Genomic DNA, 21,906 nt, shown 5'->3' with positions numbered 1-21,906 from the left:
GGCCTGTGGAACTGGAGGCAACTTGTAGCAGGAAGCTGTCACCCGCCCCTGGTCTCAGTGGTCCTTAAGCAGTATAACTGGAGCTGCTTTGGCAGCACTGCCTTGGACGGGGTTATTTTTTTAATTTATTTTTGCCTGCGTTGGTCTTTGTTGCAGCACGTGGGCTTTCTCCAGCTGAGGCGAGTGGGGGCGACTCTCTAGTTGTAGTGTGCGGGCCTCCCACTGCAGAGGCTTCTCTTGTTGCGGAGCACGGGCTCTACAGCACGTGGGCTCAGTAGTTGTGGTGCGTGGGCTTTGGTGCCCAAGGTATGTGGGATCTTCCCAGACCAGGGATCAAACCTGTGTCCCCTGTATTGGCAGGCGGATTCTTATCCACTGTACCACCAGGGAGGTCCCTCACAGTATTTCGTATTGGCAAAATTAGAAACTCCGGAAAGTCTAACCCAGATTTGGTCTTTATTTAAGTGGGATCATCCCAAGAAATTTCCAGCCCATCTGGGTCAAAAGGGATCAGCTAAGTTGAGAAGTAAAGTACCATGCGCAGAAGGCAAAGGTACCTCTCCTGATGAGCATGAGTTATATGGTGGCACGCTGGTGGGCCCCTTCCTGTGCAGTGAATGTCATGCATTGGGCGGTCTGTCCACCCCACTGGGGAGGCAGCAAGCAGCAGTTGAGGGGCCCTCCCTGGGGCTTGTGTGCTTCCTCAGTGGCTCAGCAGTGTTCCCTCTGATACCCAACCCATCAAGTGACCACTGGCAACAAAAGCCAAGTCCTCTTACAGGGCATCCGGGGACTTGCTTTAAGCTCAGATGCTGGCTTTTTTTTATGGATATGTGATTTCTCATTGGAAAAATACTTGTCTATTTTGCCCTCATGCCAGCATATCACTTGGATACCCACTGCCATCTCAAGCTCACTGGCATCCCACCAGGACAAAAACAGAATGCAATAAAAAATTTTTACAGTCAATAGATTCATGTACTACATGTGCAATTAAACATTGAAAAAACATTGAACCTATCATATTTCAATGTCCTTAAAAATTGACTCCCTTTCCAAACTTTCTGTCTCTACTCAGTTCAGTTTAGTCGCTCAGTCATGTCTGACTCTTGGCAACCCCATGGACTGCAGCACACCAGGCTTCCCTGTCCATCACCAACTCCCGAAGCTTGCTCAAACTCATGTCCATTGAGTCCATGATGCCATCCAACCATCTCATTCTCTGTCATCCCCTTCTCCCACCTTCAATCTTTCCCAGCATCAGGGTCTTTTTCAATGAGTCAGTTCTTTGCATCAGATAGACAGACTAGTGGAGTTTCAGCTTCAGCATCAGTCCTGCCAACAAATATTCAGGACTGATTTCCTTTAGGATTGACTGGTTGGATCTCCTTGCAGTCCAAGGGACTCTCAAGAGTCTTTTCCAACACCACAGTTCAAAAGCATCAATTCTTCAGCTTCATCAATTCTTCAGCTTTCTAGCTTTGACTAGACGGACCTTTGTTAGCAAAGTAATATCTCTGCTTTATAATATAATGTCTAGGTTGGTCTCTACTAGTCTGTCTACTACTGACATCATAATATATCTCAATCTCCTAAACTAAGGTACATACAAATCATTTATTTCTCTATTTCCCCCATACCTTCTAATTACTTTTTAGAACAATGGAATTTTAGCATTGGAAGTAACCTTGGCGACCATCAAGTATGGACCCCTCACTAATAGATGGAAAAATAAAGGCTCAGAGAGTTGAAGTGCTTTACTCATGGACTAGTTAGTTGTAGAGGTGGAATTAGAATTGAGGTCTAGTTTTCCACTATGACATTCACTGCTCCGTGTACTTATTCACTGACTCATTCATTCTCCCATTTAAAAATCTGAGTGCCTCAATGTATATATGTGGAATCTAGAAAAATGGTATGGATGAACCTATTTTCAGGGTGGGTAAAGAGACAAAAATGCATAGAATGGGCAAGAAGAAAAAATAGGGAGGAAAGGGAGGATGGGATGAATTGAGAGAGTAGCATTGACATGTATAAGTGACAGCTACTGGGAGGCTGTTATATAGCACAGGGAGCTGAACCTGGCGCTCTGCGATGACCTAGAGGGGTAGGATGCTGGTGGGGTGGGAGGGAGGCCCAAGAGGGAAAGGATACATGTATACATATAGCTGAGTCACTTCACTGTACAGCAGAAACTAATGCAATATTGTCAAGCAATTAAACTCCAATTAAAGTAAATTTGAGTGCCGCTTCTCTGGTAGCTAAGACAGTAAAGAATCCGCCTGCAATGCAGGAAACACAGGTTTGATCCCTGGGTTGGAAAGATCCCCTGGAGAAGCAAATGGCAACCCACTCCAGGATTCTTGCCTGGAGAATTCCATGGATCGAGCCTGGCAGGCTACGGTCCATAGGGTCACAAAGAGTCAGACACGACTGATCGACTAACACTTTCACATATGTGCCAAGCAATATTTTAGGTCCTAGGGAAATCACCACACTAGCACCTACCACATACATGGAGCTTGTTGAATGTTAGGCAGTAGTCTAGGGACTTTCCAAATGTCCACTTACTTAATCCTCGTAATAACCTTTGAGGCGAGTTCTGTTATTAGCCTCCTTTCATAGGTGAGGAATTTTTCAGGTTATTCCCCATTTTCAGAGACCCACAGTGGCTCTGGGAAGCTGCTGAACCTATTCTAAATGTCTCTCCTCGACTACGAGGACCTTTTCATACACTTGTCCATCCCAAAGTATTCCACCTTTGTTATCATGCTTCAGCAACATAAAATCTTTGAGTAGTTGGATCAAATTCCTCAGCATCCTCTTCTTGCTTGCACATCATGGTCTCTCTCTCAGCCTGGGATGCTTGGAGGGCAAGCCTGTTACTCACTCAAATCTGTGACAGAGCAATTGACACAAAGTAGATGTTGAAAGAAGGGAAGTTTCTGGTTCTTCCTCAATCCAAGCCACACCTATTCTGAATTCTTAGCTCCAGTGGCACATACTTTCTGGCAAGAGGGCTGCCACAGAACAAATAAGATCAAACACCATCCTGGGAGTACTAATACCAACCCCACTATGGTTTTTATTGGCTCCTTATTACGTGCCATACACCAAAATTTGCACATATTTCTAATTAATGAAACAATTTAATCCTAACCAACAACACGAGAAGTACTATTACTATTCTGCTTTTAAAATGAGATTTCAGAGGCACAGAGAGGTTAAGTAGCTTGCCAAGATCACACAGCTAGTGGAACCAGTCGACAATGGGCCCTTTGTGCTGACTTCTCTCTTGTTAAATACTGATTTTCTGATTAACCAGGAAAAGGCAATGAGTATTTTGTATCCTGAACTTTAACTTCTCCATTTGATTTCCCAAAATGGAGGTACAGGAATTCAAAATAATTTTGCTTCAGTGAGAGCCTGATATAAATTGTTATTTTTATCCCTGTTCTTACTACCCAGCTAAAATTACAAAAATCTGTAGAGAAAGGGAAATGGTGTCCTGCTGTATGCAGGGTAAGATGGCTGATGGTTGCGGGTTTATATTCAGGCAAATATTTGAATTTTACTTGGGCCCAGGTTTTCTGGTCCCACCATCCTCCCAACCCTCTCCATTGCCTGGAAAAATATTGGTTTTCACATTGACAAGGGTACACGGCTGCTGCATGGAACCAAGCTACAATTATTCAAATTCCGAGTTGGGTTTTGTGAGCAGTATTTCAGCCCCAGAAACACTTGTTTTATGAGCAGCCAAATGCTGCTCCCGTTTCAAGCCGGAAACCTGGCTGGACCCACTTATCACATCATTTAGGGCGCAGCACAGTTCCAGAGGGACCCGTGGTGATGCCTGCAGATAGCTGATGAGACAGTCACAGGGCCCTGCCCCCTACATCAGGGCCATGTTCCAGACTTGGAAACAGAACCACTGTAGCCTCGTAGGGCAGAGGCTTGCCAGGATTCTATCCACAGAACTATTTCCAGTTTCTGGTTTCCCCTCCCTCAGAAGTGTGATCCAGAGCGTGTAGCTTATCACAAGGTCTCAGGACAGGGTCCCTGGAGTACCACCCAGCTGCAGCTGGCTCTACCTTCCTGTGAAAACCATCCCACAAAGAATCCAAGAAGTTACAGTTCTCATTGCGTGCCCCGGTCCCAAGGAGAGCAGCTGTGGACTGCCCCAGCAGCTGAGTCAGTGACGAGGGTGCTGTGTGGAGGGGCAGACCACGAAAGGAGCATCTGAGTTCATATTCTGCTGCCTCTACTGAGTGTCTGTTAATCACCTTTGATAAAGAACCAGTTGTTGTTGTTCAGTCGTTTAGTCCTGTTCAACTCTTTGCAACCCGGTGGACTGCAGCATGCCGGGCTTCCCTATTCTTCCCTATCTCTTGGAGTTTGGTCAAACTCATGTCCATTGAGTTGATGATGTCATCCAACCATCTCATCTTCTGTCTCCCCCTTCTCCTCTTGCCGTCAATCTTTCCCAGCATCAGGGTCTTTTCCAATGAATCTGCTCTTCACATCAGGGGGAAAAGTATGGAGCTCCAGCTTCAGCATCAGTCCTTCCTAATAAACATTCAGGGTTGACTTCCTTTGGGATTGACTTCTTTGATCTCTTTGCAGTCCAAGGGACTCTCCGGAGTCTTCTCCAACACCTCAATTCGAAAGCATCAATTCTTTGGCACTCAGCTTTCTTTATAGTCCAACTCTCACATCCATACATGACTACTGGAAAAACCATAGCTTTGACTAGACATACCTTTGTCAGCAAAGTGATGTCTCTGCTCTTTAATATACTGTCTAGGTTTGTCATAGCTTTCCTTCCAAGGAGCAAGCACCTTCTAATTTCGTGGCTGCAGTCACCATCTTCAGTGACTTTGGAGTCCAAGAAAATAAAGTCTGTCACTGTTTCCATTGTTTCCCCATCTATTTGCCAGGAAGTGATGGGACTGAATGCCATAATCTTCTTTTTGTGAATGTTGAGTTTTAAGCCAGCTTTTTCGCTTTCCTCTTTCACACTCATCAAGAGGCCCTTTAGTTTCTCTTAGCTTTCTGCCATTAGGGTGGTGTCATCTGCATATCCAAGGTTATTAATATTTTTCCCAGCAATCTTGATTCCAGCTTGTGCTTCATCCAGCCTGGCATTTCTCATGGTGGTGGGTTAGTCACTAAGTCAGTTCCGACTCTTGTGACCCCATGGACTGTATGTAGCCTACCAGGCTCCTCTGTCCATGGGATTTTCCAGGCAAGAATAGTGGAGTGGGTTACCATTTCCTTCTCCAGGGGATCTTCCTGACCCAGGGATTGAACCCCATCTCCTGCACCACAGGCAATTTCTTTACTGACTGAGCTACCAGGGAAGCCCTGTATTCTGCATATAAGTTAAATAAGAAGGGTGAAAATGCCCAGCCTTGATGTACTCCTTTCCCAATTTTGAACCAGTCTGTTGTTCCATGTCCGGTTCTAACTGTTGCTTCTTGACTTGCATACATGTTTCTCAGGAGACAGGTAAGGTGGTCCGGTATTCCCATCTTTTGAAGAACTTTCCACAGTTTGTTGTGATCCACACAGTCAAAGAACCAGAACCATCAGCAAATCTTTACTGAGTGCCCACTACGGCTTAGGAATGCACTATGCACTGGATAATAGAAGTGAGTGAGGTGGACCAGCCCTGCCCTCATGGAGCTGACGACTGACCGGGCATCCAATCCGAGTACAGTGTGATAGATGCGGGGATGTGGCCTCTCTAGGCCTCAGCCGTATCTGAAGTACAGGGATAGTATAACTTTAGAAGACTGACACATAGATATATTAAACAGTCTTCATGGAGAATACAGGGCAAGAGTCTAATAAATCCCTGCTTGGATAGAGGTAATTCCTGCTTACCCAGGGCCCAGCTTCACCCACTCTTCGTTTTCTCAGGTAGGGTAACTTTTGTATATCCCTCCATGGCCTGTTACTCTTCCCCTCTAACCTCCAACCATCAAAAACACCAATGAATTATTAAAAAGTCTTAACAAGTCTGTGAGAAAGGAAATGGCCAGGGGGACGTGCCCCTGGATCCAGCCCTGCCTGAAACCCTGTCCCAGGAAGTAGTGGTCAATGGCCACTGGCCCAGTTCTCCATGGCCCGACAGAATGAGCACGTTGGACAGACCTGAGAAAACTTTTCTTCCCCTCCCACCTTCCCTTCCAATGGCTGCCTCCTTCAGTGGGCCCTGCCTTTCATCAGTATGTGGAACAGCACCTGTCAACAATACGAGAAAGGGCTAAGCAGGGCAAAGGCCCTCCTCCCCATTCATCATAGTCATCCACACAGCAAAGATGTGTCTTCTGCATTCCTAGTAAGTGTGGGCCATGGCTTCAGTGCTCACCATAGTCTGTGTTTTCAGGTTCCCAGCAATTTGAAGGCCAGAAGTATGGGGCCTGCAAAAGAGCACAGGCGTCAGGACTGAGGATGCCAACTCGTGCCCTCCCCTGCCAGGGGCCCATGGGCAGCCCTCCCCTGGCCCAGGGAGGATTCCTCCCTGACAGGCTCTGTCTGCACGTCCTTTGTGTTGCCACTGCACCCTGACTCTTTCCTGTTCTTAGCATAGCTGAGGCCAGTCAACATTTTAATCTAAGTGTTGAGAAAGAAAATCTCAGGTCAGCCAAATAAATGCAAAAATGAGAAACTTAGTTTGCAGGGCAAAAACTTCATATCCTGAAACAATATAAGTCTAATGCAGGAGTCAGACAAGCACTGTTTACTGGGGCACAAGCTTCAAGTTCCTTTATCACTTTGCTATGGACTGAATGGTGCCCTCTTGAATTTCTATGATGAAGCCCTAACCTACCTGCCCCTCCCCCCCACACATACCAGTGTGACTGGATGTGGAGTAAGGAAGTGATTAAGGTTGAATGAGATCACATGGGTGGGGCCCTGATCACACAGGATTAGTGTCCCTGTAAGAGGAAAACCAGAGAGCTAAAAACCTCTGTCACTATGTCTCCCTCTCTCTACCATGTTAGGACACAGTGAGAACTGATCATCTGAAAGTCAAGATGAAAGCTCTTCTCACAAACTGAACCCCACTTGAGGCTTAATCTTAGACTTCCAGCCTCAAGAGCTATGAGAAATGCATTTCTGCTGTTTAAGCCACCCTGTCTATGGTATTGATATTTTCTTATGGCGGCTGAGCAAACTCAGACATTCTTTGACCCTGTCTGAAGAATTCCATTCCAAAGCCTTTTGGTTTAGACCTTGACACAACTCCTTATGCTCTGCTCAAATTCACTGTAGGACAGGATCTGAGAAAAGGAGAGGAAAATGTTTGGGAAGTGTTACTAGGTAGTGAATAGAAATTTCACACCAAGAAGGTATATATAACATGATATAGCAGTAGGATTAAGGACTTTGCTATCCAGCTGATCTAGGTTCCAATCAAGGCTGTCCCCTGGATTGACGAAATGTCCCATTAATTCTCCAGGTACCTCAGTTTTTGCAACTGTAAAATGGGTGATATTTATCCCCCCAAAGTTTGTTCTTCAGAATAAGTGAGATATGTGTAAAGCAACAAGTGAATGGTGAGTTCTCCATGAGGGCATTTTACTATTATGTGGGGGGAATGCAAAAAATAGCACAGACAAGTTTGCTTTCCCAGAGCTGGTGGGAGGTAGGAGTTGCTTCCTTAAATACCATCAGTTTTTTAGGTAGTTCTAACCTGAGATCGGAGAAGGCAATGGCACCCCACTCCAGTACTCTTGCCTGGCAAATCCCATGGATGGAGGAACCTCGTAGGCTGCAGTCCATGGGGTCGCTAAGAGTCGGACATGACTGAGCGACTTCACTTTCACTTTTCACTTTCATGCATTGGAGAAGGAAATGGCAACCCACTCCAGGGTTCTTGCCTGGAGAATCCCAGGGACGGGGGAGCCTGGTGGGCTGCCGTCTATGGGGTCGCACAGAGTCGGACACGACTGAAGCAACTTAGCAGCAGCAGCAGCAGCAGCAGCAATCTGAGATCAGATGATGAGAAGAAAAGGAGAAACTGAAGGCCTACCTGGAAACGATAAAAGGTGCCATCATCCTTCATGGTAAGAACATGGTCCGAGATGGGAAAGACGTAGCCCTGGGCAGCTATAAGGCTTCCCAAGTGTATTGCTTCAACTGAAGGGACAGGGAAGAAGAAAGAGAAGTTATTGCAAAACTATCAGAATGCAGGGCTGCTTAGATGAAGTGTAAGTGGGATGGGGTAGGGTGAGCAGAAAGGCAACTGGAAGTCAACTGTCATCACCCCCAGATCACAGCATGATTGGTTGATAATTTCTGAAATGACTGCACTGGGCTGGGTGGAGATATCAATGGTTGGGAAGGTGACACGTGTCTGAGATGCCTATGGATCCCAGCTCTGAGCGTCTGATATCGTTTAACCCCCCAAGACTTCCAGAAAAAAGTTTAGCTTCCAGTTAGGATCATGAGCTCTGGTGTGGAAGTCTGTAAACAAGTGAGATGTAAAGTGCTTAGCAGAATCTGGTGCATGGTAAGTGCCCAGTAAGTGCTGGCAGCCCTGATTCATAGTTTTAGTTTCATTTTCTCTCTTTTATTTTAATCACCACCAGCAATGAATATGCAGCCCACAGAGTCTTCAGACTCACATTGCATTTCCTGACATGAGAATCCTACCAGCAATGAGGAGGGTATTACTGTTCTCTTATGGATAAAGAGGAATTAGAGTAAGAGAAGGCAGTAGCATAGGGAGGCCAACCTAATACAAACATTAATATTTTTGCCACAACTTGTTGTTTTGTTACTTTAGCACCAGCCATAAGTAGATTCACATAAATAGTTAAGAATTTATATTTACTCTGAGCAGAGCTAAGGAAAAAGAAATTTAGATGCTTCTATCAGATATGATGTGTGCGTGCTAAGTCGCTTCAGTCATGTCCAACTCTTTGTGACCCTATGGACTGTAGCTCAGCAGGCTCCTCTGTCCATGGGATTCTCCAGGCAAGAATACTGGAGTGGGTTGCCATTCCCTCCTCCAGGGGATCCCCCTCCAGGGGATCTTCCCAACCCAGGGACTGAACCTGTATCTCTTATGTCTTCTGCATTGGCAGGTGGGTTCTTTACCACTAGCCACCTGGGAAGCCCACATGATAATCTTTCACAAGTCTAAAAGTATTCTTATCAATAAAAATTAATTTTTGACTGTAGAAATTATTGACATATTCAGGGAGTCTCTAGGAATTATTAATTTCATAAGTTCTGAAGCTTTTAAAGTGACTTGTATTGGCTTTATTTGCAAACTTTTTGGGAGTTTTAGCAAGTAATTAAACCTCTTCATTGTGATTCAGGCAATGTAATTTTAAGAGCTGGCTCTAGGGGTACTCTTTCTGCCCCCTTCTGATGCCTATGTCAGAAGCTTTCTCTATCTCCTTTATACTTTAATAAAACTTTATTAAAAAAAAAAAGAGCTGGCTCTAGAAGGCTGTTCAGTGACAGTGCTACAACTTTCAAGAGGTTGTATATGATCCAGTCATTTTGCATATTGAGAATCTGCTACTTTTCTTTGGAAGGACTGCATACATTTATCACTGGTAGAATTGGGATGAATGGAATTGTATTTTACTTGCTTAGTGATAACCAGTTTGGTTCTGAAATCTATATGCTTCAAGAACCATGAGTCCAGCAGAAAAGGGACATTTCATCACCTGCTCCTTCTTCAGAGAAGGAAGAACAAAACCCAGTAAGAAGGGGACTTTCATGTCACCAGTCTGGAGCTAGAAGTCTCACTTTATTCTTCAAAAGGCTTGTGCTTAGAGATGCTGCCGATGGGAAGGAAGAAGGGAGGGAGGGCGGATTTTGGCCACCTGATTTCCCAGGGTCTTTGTTGGCCTCATTTCTGCTGGTGAATTGTCCTAACTACTGCTCAACTACTTCTCAGAAGTCCAGATTGGTTCCAGACCTTGATATCCTCCCAAGGGCATCAAAGTATAATAGACCATGAGAGATAAGACCTGTATCATTCAGGACCTCTCACAGAAGCTTTGCTCATCAGGACCGGAGGATTCCGCAGCATGTTCTACCCCTACATGGTTCAGGGCTCTCAGAATATACCATTGCTGCTGCTACTACTACCACTGAAGATAATGATAAAATACCTGTCAGAAGTATGACAAGCATTCCAGAAGGGCAAAGAAAACAGTACTCTTGGAAGAGAAAAAACCCACCATGAAGAAGGGTGACTCTTCATCATGTAACTAAACTTGTAGAGACTTACACAGTCTGGTTTTCAGAAGCAGATAATCAGAAGTCCAGGCTGCATAAGGCAAACACTTAGGTAGTCAATATGGGTTTTTCCCTTAAAAGGATTAGCATTTATAGTTTTCTCCTGTGGTTTAAGAACTTGAATAGAATTAAGAATTTCCACTTGACATGAGAGTGGTCACTAGTCATGATGGAGAGAAAGGCTAGTGTCACTTCTGTTCATGACCTTTTTGGCACTTTTCTGGCACTGTTCTGACCTTTTCTGGCACTCAGATTTTTGGCAACTATGTTTAATTGAATTCTATGTAAATTATAAATTGGGCTTCCCTGGTGTCTCAAATGGTAAAGAATCTGCCTGCAGTGCAGGAGACCTGGGTTTGATCCCTGGGTCAGGAAGATCTCCTGGAGAAGGGAATGGCAACCCACTCCAGGATTAATGCCTGGAGAATTCCATGGACAGAGGAGCCTGGTGGGCTACAGTTCATGGGGTCGTAGAGTTGGATACAACTGAGTGACTAACGCTTTCACTTCCATAGTCAATGGTCTATTAAGGGCTTCCCTGTGGCTCAGTGGCAAAGAGTCTGCCTGTCATTGCAGGACACATGAGTTTGACTCTTGGCCCAGGAAGATCTCATGTGACAAGGAGCAACTAAGCCTATATACCATAACTATTTAGCCTGTGCTCTAGAGCCTGGGAGCTGCATCAAGAGAAGCCACCACAGTGAGAAGCCTGCACACCACAACTAGAGAAAAAAAAGCCCTCTTAGCAACAAAGACTGAGCACAGCTCTCCACCACCCCAAAACTAACTAAATAAAAATTACTAAAAAAATAGTCTATTAATAGTAAGAGCATCAGATTAAAATATAGAAATGCTTGAGCTGTCATGGTGACCCCAGCAAGGAATCACAGTTGAAGGTCAGACACCTAGAATGGGCACTTGAAAAAAATCTTTAAAAAGCAGAGCAATCGAAGGCCATTTAATTTGAGGCAACTAGATCTAATCCCCAAGAACATCAGAATACATTACTGGATGTTTGTAAATATGACTTTCAGGCATCAAGAATACTTAGTTAAGATGGGAAGTGTATAATAACTTCAGAAAAGTTTACTTACCTAGAATTTTAATTTTTTTCCTGGAACCCCCCCCACCTCCATTTTTCTAATTGTGCTGTAAAAATAAATTTTATTGCTTATTTACTTGTGGGAGCACAGATTTGAAAACTTCTTTATTGGCCAGGGTTTGCTGTTGTTTTTCTGGTGAGGTTTTCCTAATTGCATTGCACAATTAAAGTTGAAAAAAATCACTCCTTCACTTCTTGCAGAAGCAGAGAACAGAAGGAGTCTTAGCAAATAATTAAACCTCTTAATTGTGGATCAGGCAATCTAATTTTAAGAGCTGGCTATAGAAGGCTGTTCCGTGACAGTGCTACAACTTATCTTTAATTGCTGTGGCTAACCAGAGTCCATGTTATTGTATCGGGCTCTTTGGCATTCTAAATGGTTGTTCATTTCCTCCAAGGGTAATTTAAATTTAAAGACAGAAACTCAGTGGAGGAAATAAATTAATTTTGTTTGTAAAGGGAGTGATTCCACATCTTGGAATTCAATTGTATAAGCCCAGGTCTCAGGAGGGTAGGAGAAACTGGTTTGGAACTTGGGTATGGCTTATTCACTAATATGTGGGTCAAGTCAGGGTTGAGGGTCAAGTACCTGGGTCCTCGATGGAAAGGTTCTTCATAAGCCACTGTACAATGTCCATACCTGCAACAGTAAAGCAATTTCAGTTGAAGACCTCATGGATGTTTAACTCTGTGCCAGAGGAAACATGGTTGCCCGAGAGATCCCTAGGTCCAATTAGCACACACCTGGAGAGCCAGGTAATACTGATACTTTTCCATCCTAACCAGCTCTTTCCACCCATTAGGATGCTTCCATAGTCACAATCCCATTCTTTTCCTCAAAAAATCCACGTCTGATGACTCAGGATGATCTTTGTCCACATTTCTAAGGAGCTTCGGGAGGGGACTTTCTGGGAATACATATTTTGATGACAGGCTAGAAGACGTTTTATCACTCCAGAACATTTCCTGAGGGAGGAGACTTCTTTTATCTCCCTATCCCCAACTGACAAGGCCTGCCCAACAGAGATGACCACACAGGTTCCTGAAAAACAAAAAAAATAAACCTCTAATTTCTTCTGGCCTGGGCTTATCCTGAATGAATAAGCCCCTGTGTCTGTGGGAGAAACTTCTGTGTGTTCATCCAAACCTCTGTCCTCCATCACCTGGATGACAACTAGATTATACTTCCAGACCTTCCTGCAGTTGGGTGTGGATTGAGTTCTGACAAAAGAATGTGGGTGGAAATGCCATATGCCATTTCCAGACTCGGACCATAAAAACTCCTGTCTGTCCCTCCACACCCCATACCCTTTCATCCCCATCTGCTGGATGAAGGGAGAGAGGGCAGAGCCACAGTGTGGAAGGAGCCTGGGATCCTGAACAGACATGAAGATTGATGCCTGTCTGGGGCTCTGACCTGACTGAAAAATATACTTGTGATGTTGAAACCCAGGCATTTGAGAGTTATCTGTTTTAGTATCTAGTATTACCTTAACTAATGTAAATCTTGAGAATCAGAAGGGACTTTTAAACCTTATCTACTCCAACACTAGCCAAACACCATCCACAATACCCTGGATAAGAGGTGTTCTAATTTCCATTAAAGGAAAAAAAAAAAAAAAACCCAGGTGCCTGGAAACTCACAAATTCCTTCCTGGCAAGCCTGTCCCAGTTAAGTTATCTTCAATTTCTCTGAACTGAAATTGGCCCTTCTCTGAATTCCTCTCTTCGGTCTTAGTTATGCCCTCTGATGATAGAGAGAAAGACTTGGACCTCTCACTCTATGAGACAGTCCTTCAATTATATGGATAGTACACTCAGTGTATTAGCAGTGCTATCCTAGAGTTTCCCCTGCTCCAGGTGAAACATGCCTGGATTCCTCAGCTGTTTCTTCCCATGATATGATTTGGGGTTTCTCACCATTGTGGTCAATATTCTCTGAATATATTTGCTTTTGTTTGCCTCCCTTTAAATGTGGCGCCTAGGACGAGCGTTCTCAGGAAAGTGCAGTGCATGTGGGGGTGAAGGTGAACGTGCAGTCGCTCAGTCGTGTCCCACTCTTTGTGACCCCATGGACGGCAGCCCACCAGGCTCCACTGTCCATGGAATTCTCCAGGCAAGAATACTGAGGTGGGTTGCCATTTCCTTCTCCAGGGGATCTTCCCAACCCAGGGATCAAACCTGGGTCTCCCACATTGCAGGCAGATTCTTAACCTTCTGAGACACAAGGGAAGCCCTCATGTGGGGGTAGAGGAGCCCGATTTTCTGGGAGGTTCTGAACTTCTGGACAATCTACCATTGTCATTTCCATATCTCGCTTTAAACCAGTGCAGATCTTCAAAGGTCTGTACTTTATCACCTCGGGGTGAAATGCTAGATGGAAAACAATCTGAAAGGGGCAGTGTTTTCAGAGACCTGAGTCTTGTCATGGGCCTGAGTCGTGCAGTGGAGGAGAGGGCCTGCCATCAGCTCTCCTCGGATTGACTCCCAGCTGAAACACCAGAGAACCAGCAGAGGGGTTGAACAAATAGTTCCCGTTTTCCAAAAGGAAAGTTGCTCAGAAATTTGGGGGTGAGAAGTGAGATCAATACAGGCCTGAGTGCTAGACATTTTGCTGCTCTCTGGAAGGAGAAGGAATCTTGCAGAGTAGACTGTCTGGTTCTTTGTATACCACCCTACCCTCCAGCCTCCACCGACCAGCCTCCACTGACACAGCCCTGCAAGTCCCTGGCATTTCGACCTCAAAAGCAGGACTTCTAAGCATTGCTCCACTCTTGCTCCTGGATGGCATCTATGAGCTAAACTTTGGATTGAAAACACTCCTATTCATTCATGTTCTTTGAGAGAAAGGGTGAGTATGTATGTGTGTGTGTCCACTTCCTCCAAATTATACAAGTTCAACATTTGTCCTCGGAAATGAAGAACAAAGCAGAAATCAAATAAGAACTGTAATCCCAAGTTGGGGGTAGGGTGGGGGGAGACTCTAACCTGTTTTTCCCTCAAAAGAAAAATAGTCCTTTTTTTTTTTTTTGTGGGTTGCCTAGAAACGGAGAGGTTTCCAGCATCAGCAACAGCTCTCCCCCGGGCAGGAGGATTATCTTTCTGCTGAGCTTGCTGAACCATTATTTATCACCTGCCAAGATTGATTACTCACCCTGGGACAATGACAGCCCTTCCTTTCCCCTGTTAATTACTGTCATCATTAATATCCATGTCACTAATTAGTATTCATTCACATTGAAACTCCTTCCTTGCTATCATATCCGCTCCCCACCCCCCACCCTACCCGGGCCTTCGGCACTATTGTCTGGGTTTCTGTCCCGCTTTGGCTTTCTGCACTCATGTCCGGCCTAATTGTCCACCAGGCTCCGGTTTGCATTCACAGAGCTCAAGAATCACATGTAAGCACAATTTTGGTAAAGAAAGGAAAGCCACAAAAGCCCCTGGCCTTCTCCCCTGGCACTGCGGGGACCACAGACCTGGGTTTCTTGTCATGGTGCAGCCATCATGACCGTCATCATTCCATTCGGGGAGCCGGGTGACCATCTTCAGGCCCCCATGGGGCCGAGCTGCTGCCCCTGGGTGTCGAGGCCACCACCCTCAGTCTGCAGCAGCACACACCCCACTGCCATCCTCAATACGTGTGGGCCCTGCCTGGGGGACCTGAGCACACACAGTGATGCCCGGGGCTGTGGACAGTCTCATTCTCGTGGGCATGGGTTATTGCTTCACCAGGCTAATCCAGGAAGGGCCAGCCTCAGCCTTGTGGCAGATTCAGCCTCGGGAACAAGGAAGGGAAACCTGTCATAATATTATGTCCTTGAAGATGGCTACAATTATTACACTGTAGAATCAAGCGAAAATAGTCCAAATCATTATCAGGGGAAAGCATTTTTAGTCTTCTTTTTTCTCCTCTCTTTCTTCCTTCTTTCCCCCTTCTCCCAATCATTCTTCCCTTCTTATTCTAGTAAGAAATCAAGGCAGATTATTTTTCTATTCTATCCAAAATTGATGGTTGCCTTTTGTTACCATCTGGACTCTGGACTACTGGACTCTGTTTCTTATCTTTGTCAAGCTGCAGTCCCAAGTGGAGCGGGTCTGGAGCACAGCCTCCTGCTGCCCCAGGCCAGGCACTTTTGCTGCCCCCCAGGACTTCCCAGGTGGCCCACTGGTAAAGAATCCACCTGCCAATGCAGGAAAAGCAGGAGATGCAGGAGACGCAGGTTCAATCCCTGGGTCAGGAAGATCCCCTGGAGGAGGAAATGTCAACTCACTCCAGTATTCTTGCCTGGAAGATCCCATGGACAGAGGAGCCTGGTGGGTTATAGTCCATGGAGCGCAAAGAATGGGACATGACTGAGCAACCAAGCACGCACACAAGAAAGGGCAGAGGAATGAAGACAGGACTTGCAAATCTGTCTACTTCCTGAGGAGGAAGTAGAGCAGGAGGCTTGTCATGGGCCTCTGATCAGTGGCTCCCTGGCCATCTGGCTGGGCCTGAGTCTCAGAGTGGCCTTCTGTAGACTCTAATGGGGATGGACTAAGGGTGAGCCCCTCCTCCCTGGCATTTGTTTACTTACTTACTTGGGTAAAGTGAGACTCAGTGACCTCCTCCCAAGTCATATTAAGTCTAGATCAATATAAACTGGATTTGAGTAAGCTAGTAAGACCTTCCAAGATTTTAGAGAGCTCTCTTTCTGGTGTGGGAGAGACCCTTATTATAAAAGCATTCTGTTCTGGGCTCAGCTTCAGGTGTTTTAAGCTCCCTGAAAGAACAAGGGATACATTGAACTTCTTTTGAAATAAGTCAGAACCCAAGCAGATCCTACGATGACATGCTTCTTTCATTTCCCCCAAAGTTTTGTATCAATCTGAACCCAAATTAGACTAATGCAAACTTGACAAAAGACTGGTTCTAGTCACCTGCAAATTTCAAGTTCCCTGCAACTTGGTAGCTTGTATATCATGGTTCTGGTAACTGAAGCAATTAACAACTTACTCATCAGTCCTGCCCACTGGGGAAAGACACTTCCATTTGAGTAAACTATTTTTTTCTGGAGCCCAACCAAGGACAAGATGGTACTCCTTAGGCAAGGATATGACTCCATCCTCCATTGGATTTTCATGAAACTGCCAAGGTCTCAGCAGCTCCTCTGAGTGAGAACGCAGCTCTATGCCATCTCATCATGCATGCAGGTGCCATGTGCAGGCCAGTGTCCACCCAGAAGGATGACAATCCCCAGTGCCCACTGTACCAGGCCAGCACTAGACACTTAAACCTGTTGTCATATGTCACCTTGACAATATGGAAAATATAGTAACTCACATCCATTTTAGAGATTAGACCCAGAGAGGCCCCAGGTCACATGTTAGTACTTAATGCAGCCCAGTTTGGAACTCAGAATATCTCATGTCTAATATTATTTCCACTACACTGTTCTGCTCCTCTTATCTCTGAATAACTTTCCAAGTAGTACACAGAACAACTGGAAAAGTTATCTTCTATATTCAACTGTCTTCCTGAAGCTGAGACACTAGTTTAGCCATAATAATAATTACTGCTTTAGCTATTAAGCTAATAATTTATTGAGTAATTTCTCTATTTGAAGGTTTGGAATGATTCTACTATAATACTGCATGCACGCTAAGTCACTTTAGTTGTGTCCGACTCTTTGCGACTCTTTGAACTGTAAGCCCACCATTCTCCTCTGTCCACGGGATTCTCCAGGCAAGAATACTGGAGTGGGTTGCTATGCCCTCCTCCAGTGGATCTTCTTGACCCAGGGATCAAACCTGTCTCTCTTATGTCTCCTGCATTAGCAGGCGGGTTCTTTTACCACCAGCACCATAATAATTTCATGATATAAACAGATTATTATCTTCATTTTGCAGATGAATTGAAGGACACTCTATAAGTAGAGAAGTTTTTACAGTTTTAAGCCATTCTTTTATGACTTAGTTATAAAACAATAAAATATAACGGTTAGCTATCAGAGAAAGCTTAAGAGGAAACATTTACCTGGGCTTTGCTGGGTGGACACAGTGACTAGCTGGCAGTAAGAGAGAAGGAAATGCAGGTAGAAGGGCTAGTGTGGGAAAGCCTAGTGGCATTTTTGAGGGGTACTGTTTGATCAATGGGTTTGATTTTTCCAAGGAAAATAGTGACACATTTAACAGATATATACTTGCTTCCCAAGCATATGAAGCAATAAAGCACATTGCTTATAAAGTCGGGCAGACTTGAGTTCCACTCATGGTACATCATTTCCAAATTGTATGACCCTGGGCAGGTGCCTTAACCACCACCCACTCCAATCTCCATACTCATGGGTTAACTGGGGGAAATTCTGCCTGCTTCCAGGATAAAACAAGAGAAACCCTCACCAAAATCCTGACCCGTGGTTTTGCTGAAATTTCTTATTAGGTCACCTACCTGCTCTGTGCCCTCATTTTTTTCTTGTATGAAAATGAGGACGATAATAAAAAGGACCTGATGTTTAGGCCCTGGGGTTAAAGGAGACGCTGTATGGACAATGCCGGCACAGTGCCTGGAATGTAATAAGCACAACACGTGTGAGCTACAGAGGCAGTCTGTGTTTTACACTCACATTGGAGCCAAGCGTCTCACCAAGTCATCGGCATGGCTTGCAACAACTTGAACTGCTTGTTATCTGCCTGCTTTTTCATTTCAGGCCTCAGAGAATCTCAAAGGTCTTCTGATACTTTTTAGGAAGGGTTTTCTTGATGGACAGAAGGGGAGGGCATTGCAGCAGACAAGCTTTACGAGGCTGGCGGGGCCTCATGGAGCTAGGGGGCAGGGGACCCGCTCCGGCAGCTTTTGTAGCCTTGCTCCTCAGAGGACATTTTCTGGGTCAGGGAGGACCTTCTCTAGGAGCACTCATCTCAGTTTGGAACTAGACATTCACGATGTGATGATTTGGTCAGTGTCTGCTTCCCCCCTGTATCTGTTTCCTGGGACCACCTAACAAAGCACCACAAACAGAGCAGCTTCAACCACAGAAATGTATCATCTCTCAGTTCTGGAGCCGGGAAATCCCGGACGCAGACGTGGACAGGGCTCATTCACCTGAGGGCTGGGGGAGAAGCTGTTTCAGTCTCTCCCCTCACTCCTGGAGGTTTGCTGGCGATCTTCGGTGGGTCTGTCTTGTGGAAGCATCACCCCCACCTCTGCCTTCATCTTCACACGGCCCCTTCATGTGTGCGTGTCCCTGTGCCCACTTTCTCCTCGTTCTAAGGACATAGTGGATGAGGGCCCACTTAAACTAGTTCACCTTAACTAATTACACATCAACAACCTTGTGTCCAAATCAGGTCACATTCTAAGGGCTTGGAGGTTAGGACCACGATGTATAAATTTTGGGGGTGACACAATTCAACCCATAACAATCGTTCTGAGCGACCAGGACTCATATTTTTTCATCTCCGGCACCAAGCAAAAACCTGTCATGAAGCTGGTTTAATTAATGCTTATTGATCAATAGTTACATTCAAATGGGCATCATATAATACAACGCCATTCATACTGCACATATTCATTACATTAAAAAAATATTTTTAATCAGTTTTTTGTGACACATAAAAACTTCATCACAGGTCAGCACCAGTTGTGGTGTTGGGCATTTTGCAACTACTGCTTTAGAGGAAAGTTCAAGGTTTTTCATCCATTGACATTTGCTTTCAAAAACCACCATTTTCCCTGTAAAAAGATCTCAACAAACACTTTAAAAAACATTAGGTAAATAGATAAACAACCAGGATTGGCTGCCTAGCACAGGGAACTATATTCAGCATCTTGGAATAAACTATAATTGTTCGGTCGTTAAATCCTATCCCACTCTTTGTGACCCCATGGACTGCAGCACAGCAGGCTTCCCTGTCCTTCACTATCTCCCGGGTTTGCTCAAACTTATGTTCATTGAGTCTGTGATGCCATCCAACCATTTCATCCTCTGTTACCCCCTTCTCCTTCTGCCCTCAATCTTTCCAGGCATCAAGGTCTTTTCCAATGAGTTGGAAAAGGACCAAAGAAGAACACAGATACCTATTCATATACATATATGTATAACCGAATCACTTTGCTGTATACCTGAAATTAACACAACGTTGTAAATCAACCATACTTCAATAAAAAACCCAAAACAGTAGGCAGTAATCTGAACTGCCCCCTTCTCCTCATTCAACCCTGGCTGTCACTTAAAGAGGACAACCAGTAGAAGGAAAGGTGGTCTTCAATGCTCTTCTCAGTTTGAAAGACCCCCTCCTCCCTCCTCTGTCCTTGCCCTGCGCTGGGCCCCCTGGCTCTCTGGCTGCGGAGTTCACACTGCCTGCGACCGGCTTCGAATCGGCGCTGATTCTCCCTTCTTAACAGGAGGCTTTTGTGCCAGTCTGACTTGAACAGTTTGGAGCAATTAAATCCAGACACACAGACCGATGATTTTGAGCCGGTAATACCCAAGCATCACTGCCTTCTTCAGCCCTAAACCAGGGCGGGCCGGGCCCACCTCCCTGGTGTCTTCTTTCCAGGCCAGGCACATAGGCCTGCCCACCTCCATGGGCACGTGGCAACTGCGCCCCACAGCGCCCCACAGCGGGAAAGACAGCCAGCCACGGGGAACCCCCTGGTGGGCCTTCTCCTGCCTCCCCGACCCCCCCCCCCCCCCCCCCCCCCCCCCCCCCGCCTCCCCCACCGCCCCGGCTCACACCGCCTTTCCCGCTTGCTTCCCATGCATTATGAAAAATAATAGGGGGCAGGAGACCGGGCGAGGTTATTACCAACTCATAAATCAACTGGGAAGCTCTGAGGGTTGTGGTGAGGTGTCTGAGCTGGGCTCCCCCCGGTTTGTTATCTCACCCGGGGCCCCCACCATTGATTCATAACCTCATAACCCTTCGCGTCCGAATGCCAAGTCTTCTATCTAATTGTCACCCGCCGAGTACATGATTTGCAAGAGGATGCGGGCGGTGGCAGAAGTGGGGGTGGAGGAGAGATTAGTTTTGTCAATCAAAAGCGTCCAGGGCAGGGAGGTGCACACCCGGGATTTAGCTCAACGATCAGCTTATTAAAGGGGAGGCTGGCTATGCTACACATATTATACATTTTGCACAGGGAGACGGAGGATCTCAGCCTCTGTGGGGGGGGCGGGTAGCCCCTGCTCTCTGAGGGTGGCTGCCGCCCAGGCCCGCCTTCCGCCCCATCCGAAGGCAGAAATGAAAAACAGACAAGCATATTTGCAGCTTTGAGGGAGAAGTGAGCTCATGCCAGGTGTCCACTAGCCACATTGGAGAGAGCGTGACAAACGTTCTGAGGACTGTGGCTCCTTTCCAGGAGGGCTGGAGGGGTCCCAAGGCTGGACGGTGTCAGGGCAGGTGCTGTCTACTGGTCACCTCATCTGTGCGCCTTTGAACCTGAAATGTGGTCTGAGGATATTGAAATTAATCTAAGAGGCTCAGGCTTTCTGGAAGGGAGTAGGAGAAGCAGTCTTTGTGACGCCCAGGTGTGCAGGCTGCAATCACTTTACCTGGAATCTGATCTGTCTGACTGCACTGTTTGGGGATAATGCTGACACGCTTCCACAGCACTGATCTAAGACTTACGTCTGCAAAGTGCTGCTGGACACCTGCCACCACCTCGGGAAGGGCAAGGTGTGCTCAGCAGGGAGTGTGAGCAGACCAGGTTTCAAGCGGAGTCTGGGACACACAGGTGCCTGGGCAGACTGAATCCGTGTTGCACTCATTTTAGCTCCGGGGCCCTGGAGCTCTGGCTTCCTGGAGCACTGTTGGTTTTTGTCATCAGACAGACCTGGGTTCATATCCTGACTCTGCCCCTCTAGCTGATCACCTTGGATGAGTTATTCAACCACCTTGACACCCAGTTTACCCACTTGCAAAATGGGTCCATCACAGAATCTACCCCAGACTGTGTTATGAGTATTTAAATGGAGGTGGGCACCCCGATCCATGGGGAGTTCTGGTTCCTTTCTGCTTACAGCTGATGGCACACCTCCGTCTGCCCTGAGTGGAGTCTGGCCTGGAGCTCACCTCCTGGGCAGCGAGCCTTAGGTGGAACCAAGCCTTCCTCCTGGCTCCTCCCCCAGCCTGTGTTGCAGGCCTAGACTAGACAGTTCAGAGCTGGCTCTAGCTTCCATCTTTCAAGCTTCTCTGTTTCATTCAGATGAATGAGTCCATACTTTTAAAAACTGATCTGGAAACTTCTCCATCAGTAGAAGATCTACTCCCAGTTCAAGTTGAAGTTCCTGAGGCAAAACAGAACCCCAAGGGACCCCAACATCTCTCCTCCATCCCAGCTACAGCCAAGCCCTTATCCTGGCGTCTACCACCAGGGTGGGCCATGACTCCGAATCCTGTGTCTGAGTCTGGGTTCCCCCTCCCAGCAGCTCTACAACCTTGGGGATGTGCTGTACTCTTTCTAGGCTTCAGTTTCTCTAGGATATGATAAAAGCACCGTCTGAGAAGGAGGCATGGGATAATTCCTGTAGAAGCTTCAACATGTGTCC

At 46.0% G+C, this 21,906-nt stretch overlaps 1 protein-coding gene across 7 annotated transcripts in view; it reads right to left on the bottom strand.

Annotated features, from left to right (window-relative positions):
• Positions 1–21,906, bottom strand: part of RGS6 (regulator of G protein signaling 6) — a 611,079-nt gene that overhangs the window by 95,351 nt on the left and 493,822 nt on the right. For all 7 annotated transcript variants that reach the window (XM_070797807.1, XM_070797809.1, XM_070797808.1 and 4 more), the window contains exons 4-6: positions 11,961–12,011; positions 8,042–8,148; positions 6,374–6,425 (exon numbers count right to left, since the gene is read on the bottom strand). In XM_070797807.1, the coding sequence (XP_070653908.1) occupies positions 6,374–6,425; positions 8,042–8,148; positions 11,961–12,011 (210 nt within the window). The remainder of the gene's footprint in view (positions 1–6,373; positions 6,426–8,041; positions 8,149–11,960; positions 12,012–21,906) is intronic.

This window comes from Bos indicus, chromosome 10 (assembly GCF_029378745.1).
Source record: "Bos indicus isolate NIAB-ARS_2022 breed Sahiwal x Tharparkar chromosome 10, NIAB-ARS_B.indTharparkar_mat_pri_1.0, whole genome shotgun sequence".
Classification (NCBI taxonomy): domain Eukaryota; kingdom Metazoa; phylum Chordata; class Mammalia; order Artiodactyla; family Bovidae; genus Bos; species Bos indicus.
The sequence above is the reverse complement of the archived record's forward strand: the minus strand, read 5'-3'. Positions and strand labels throughout refer to the sequence as shown.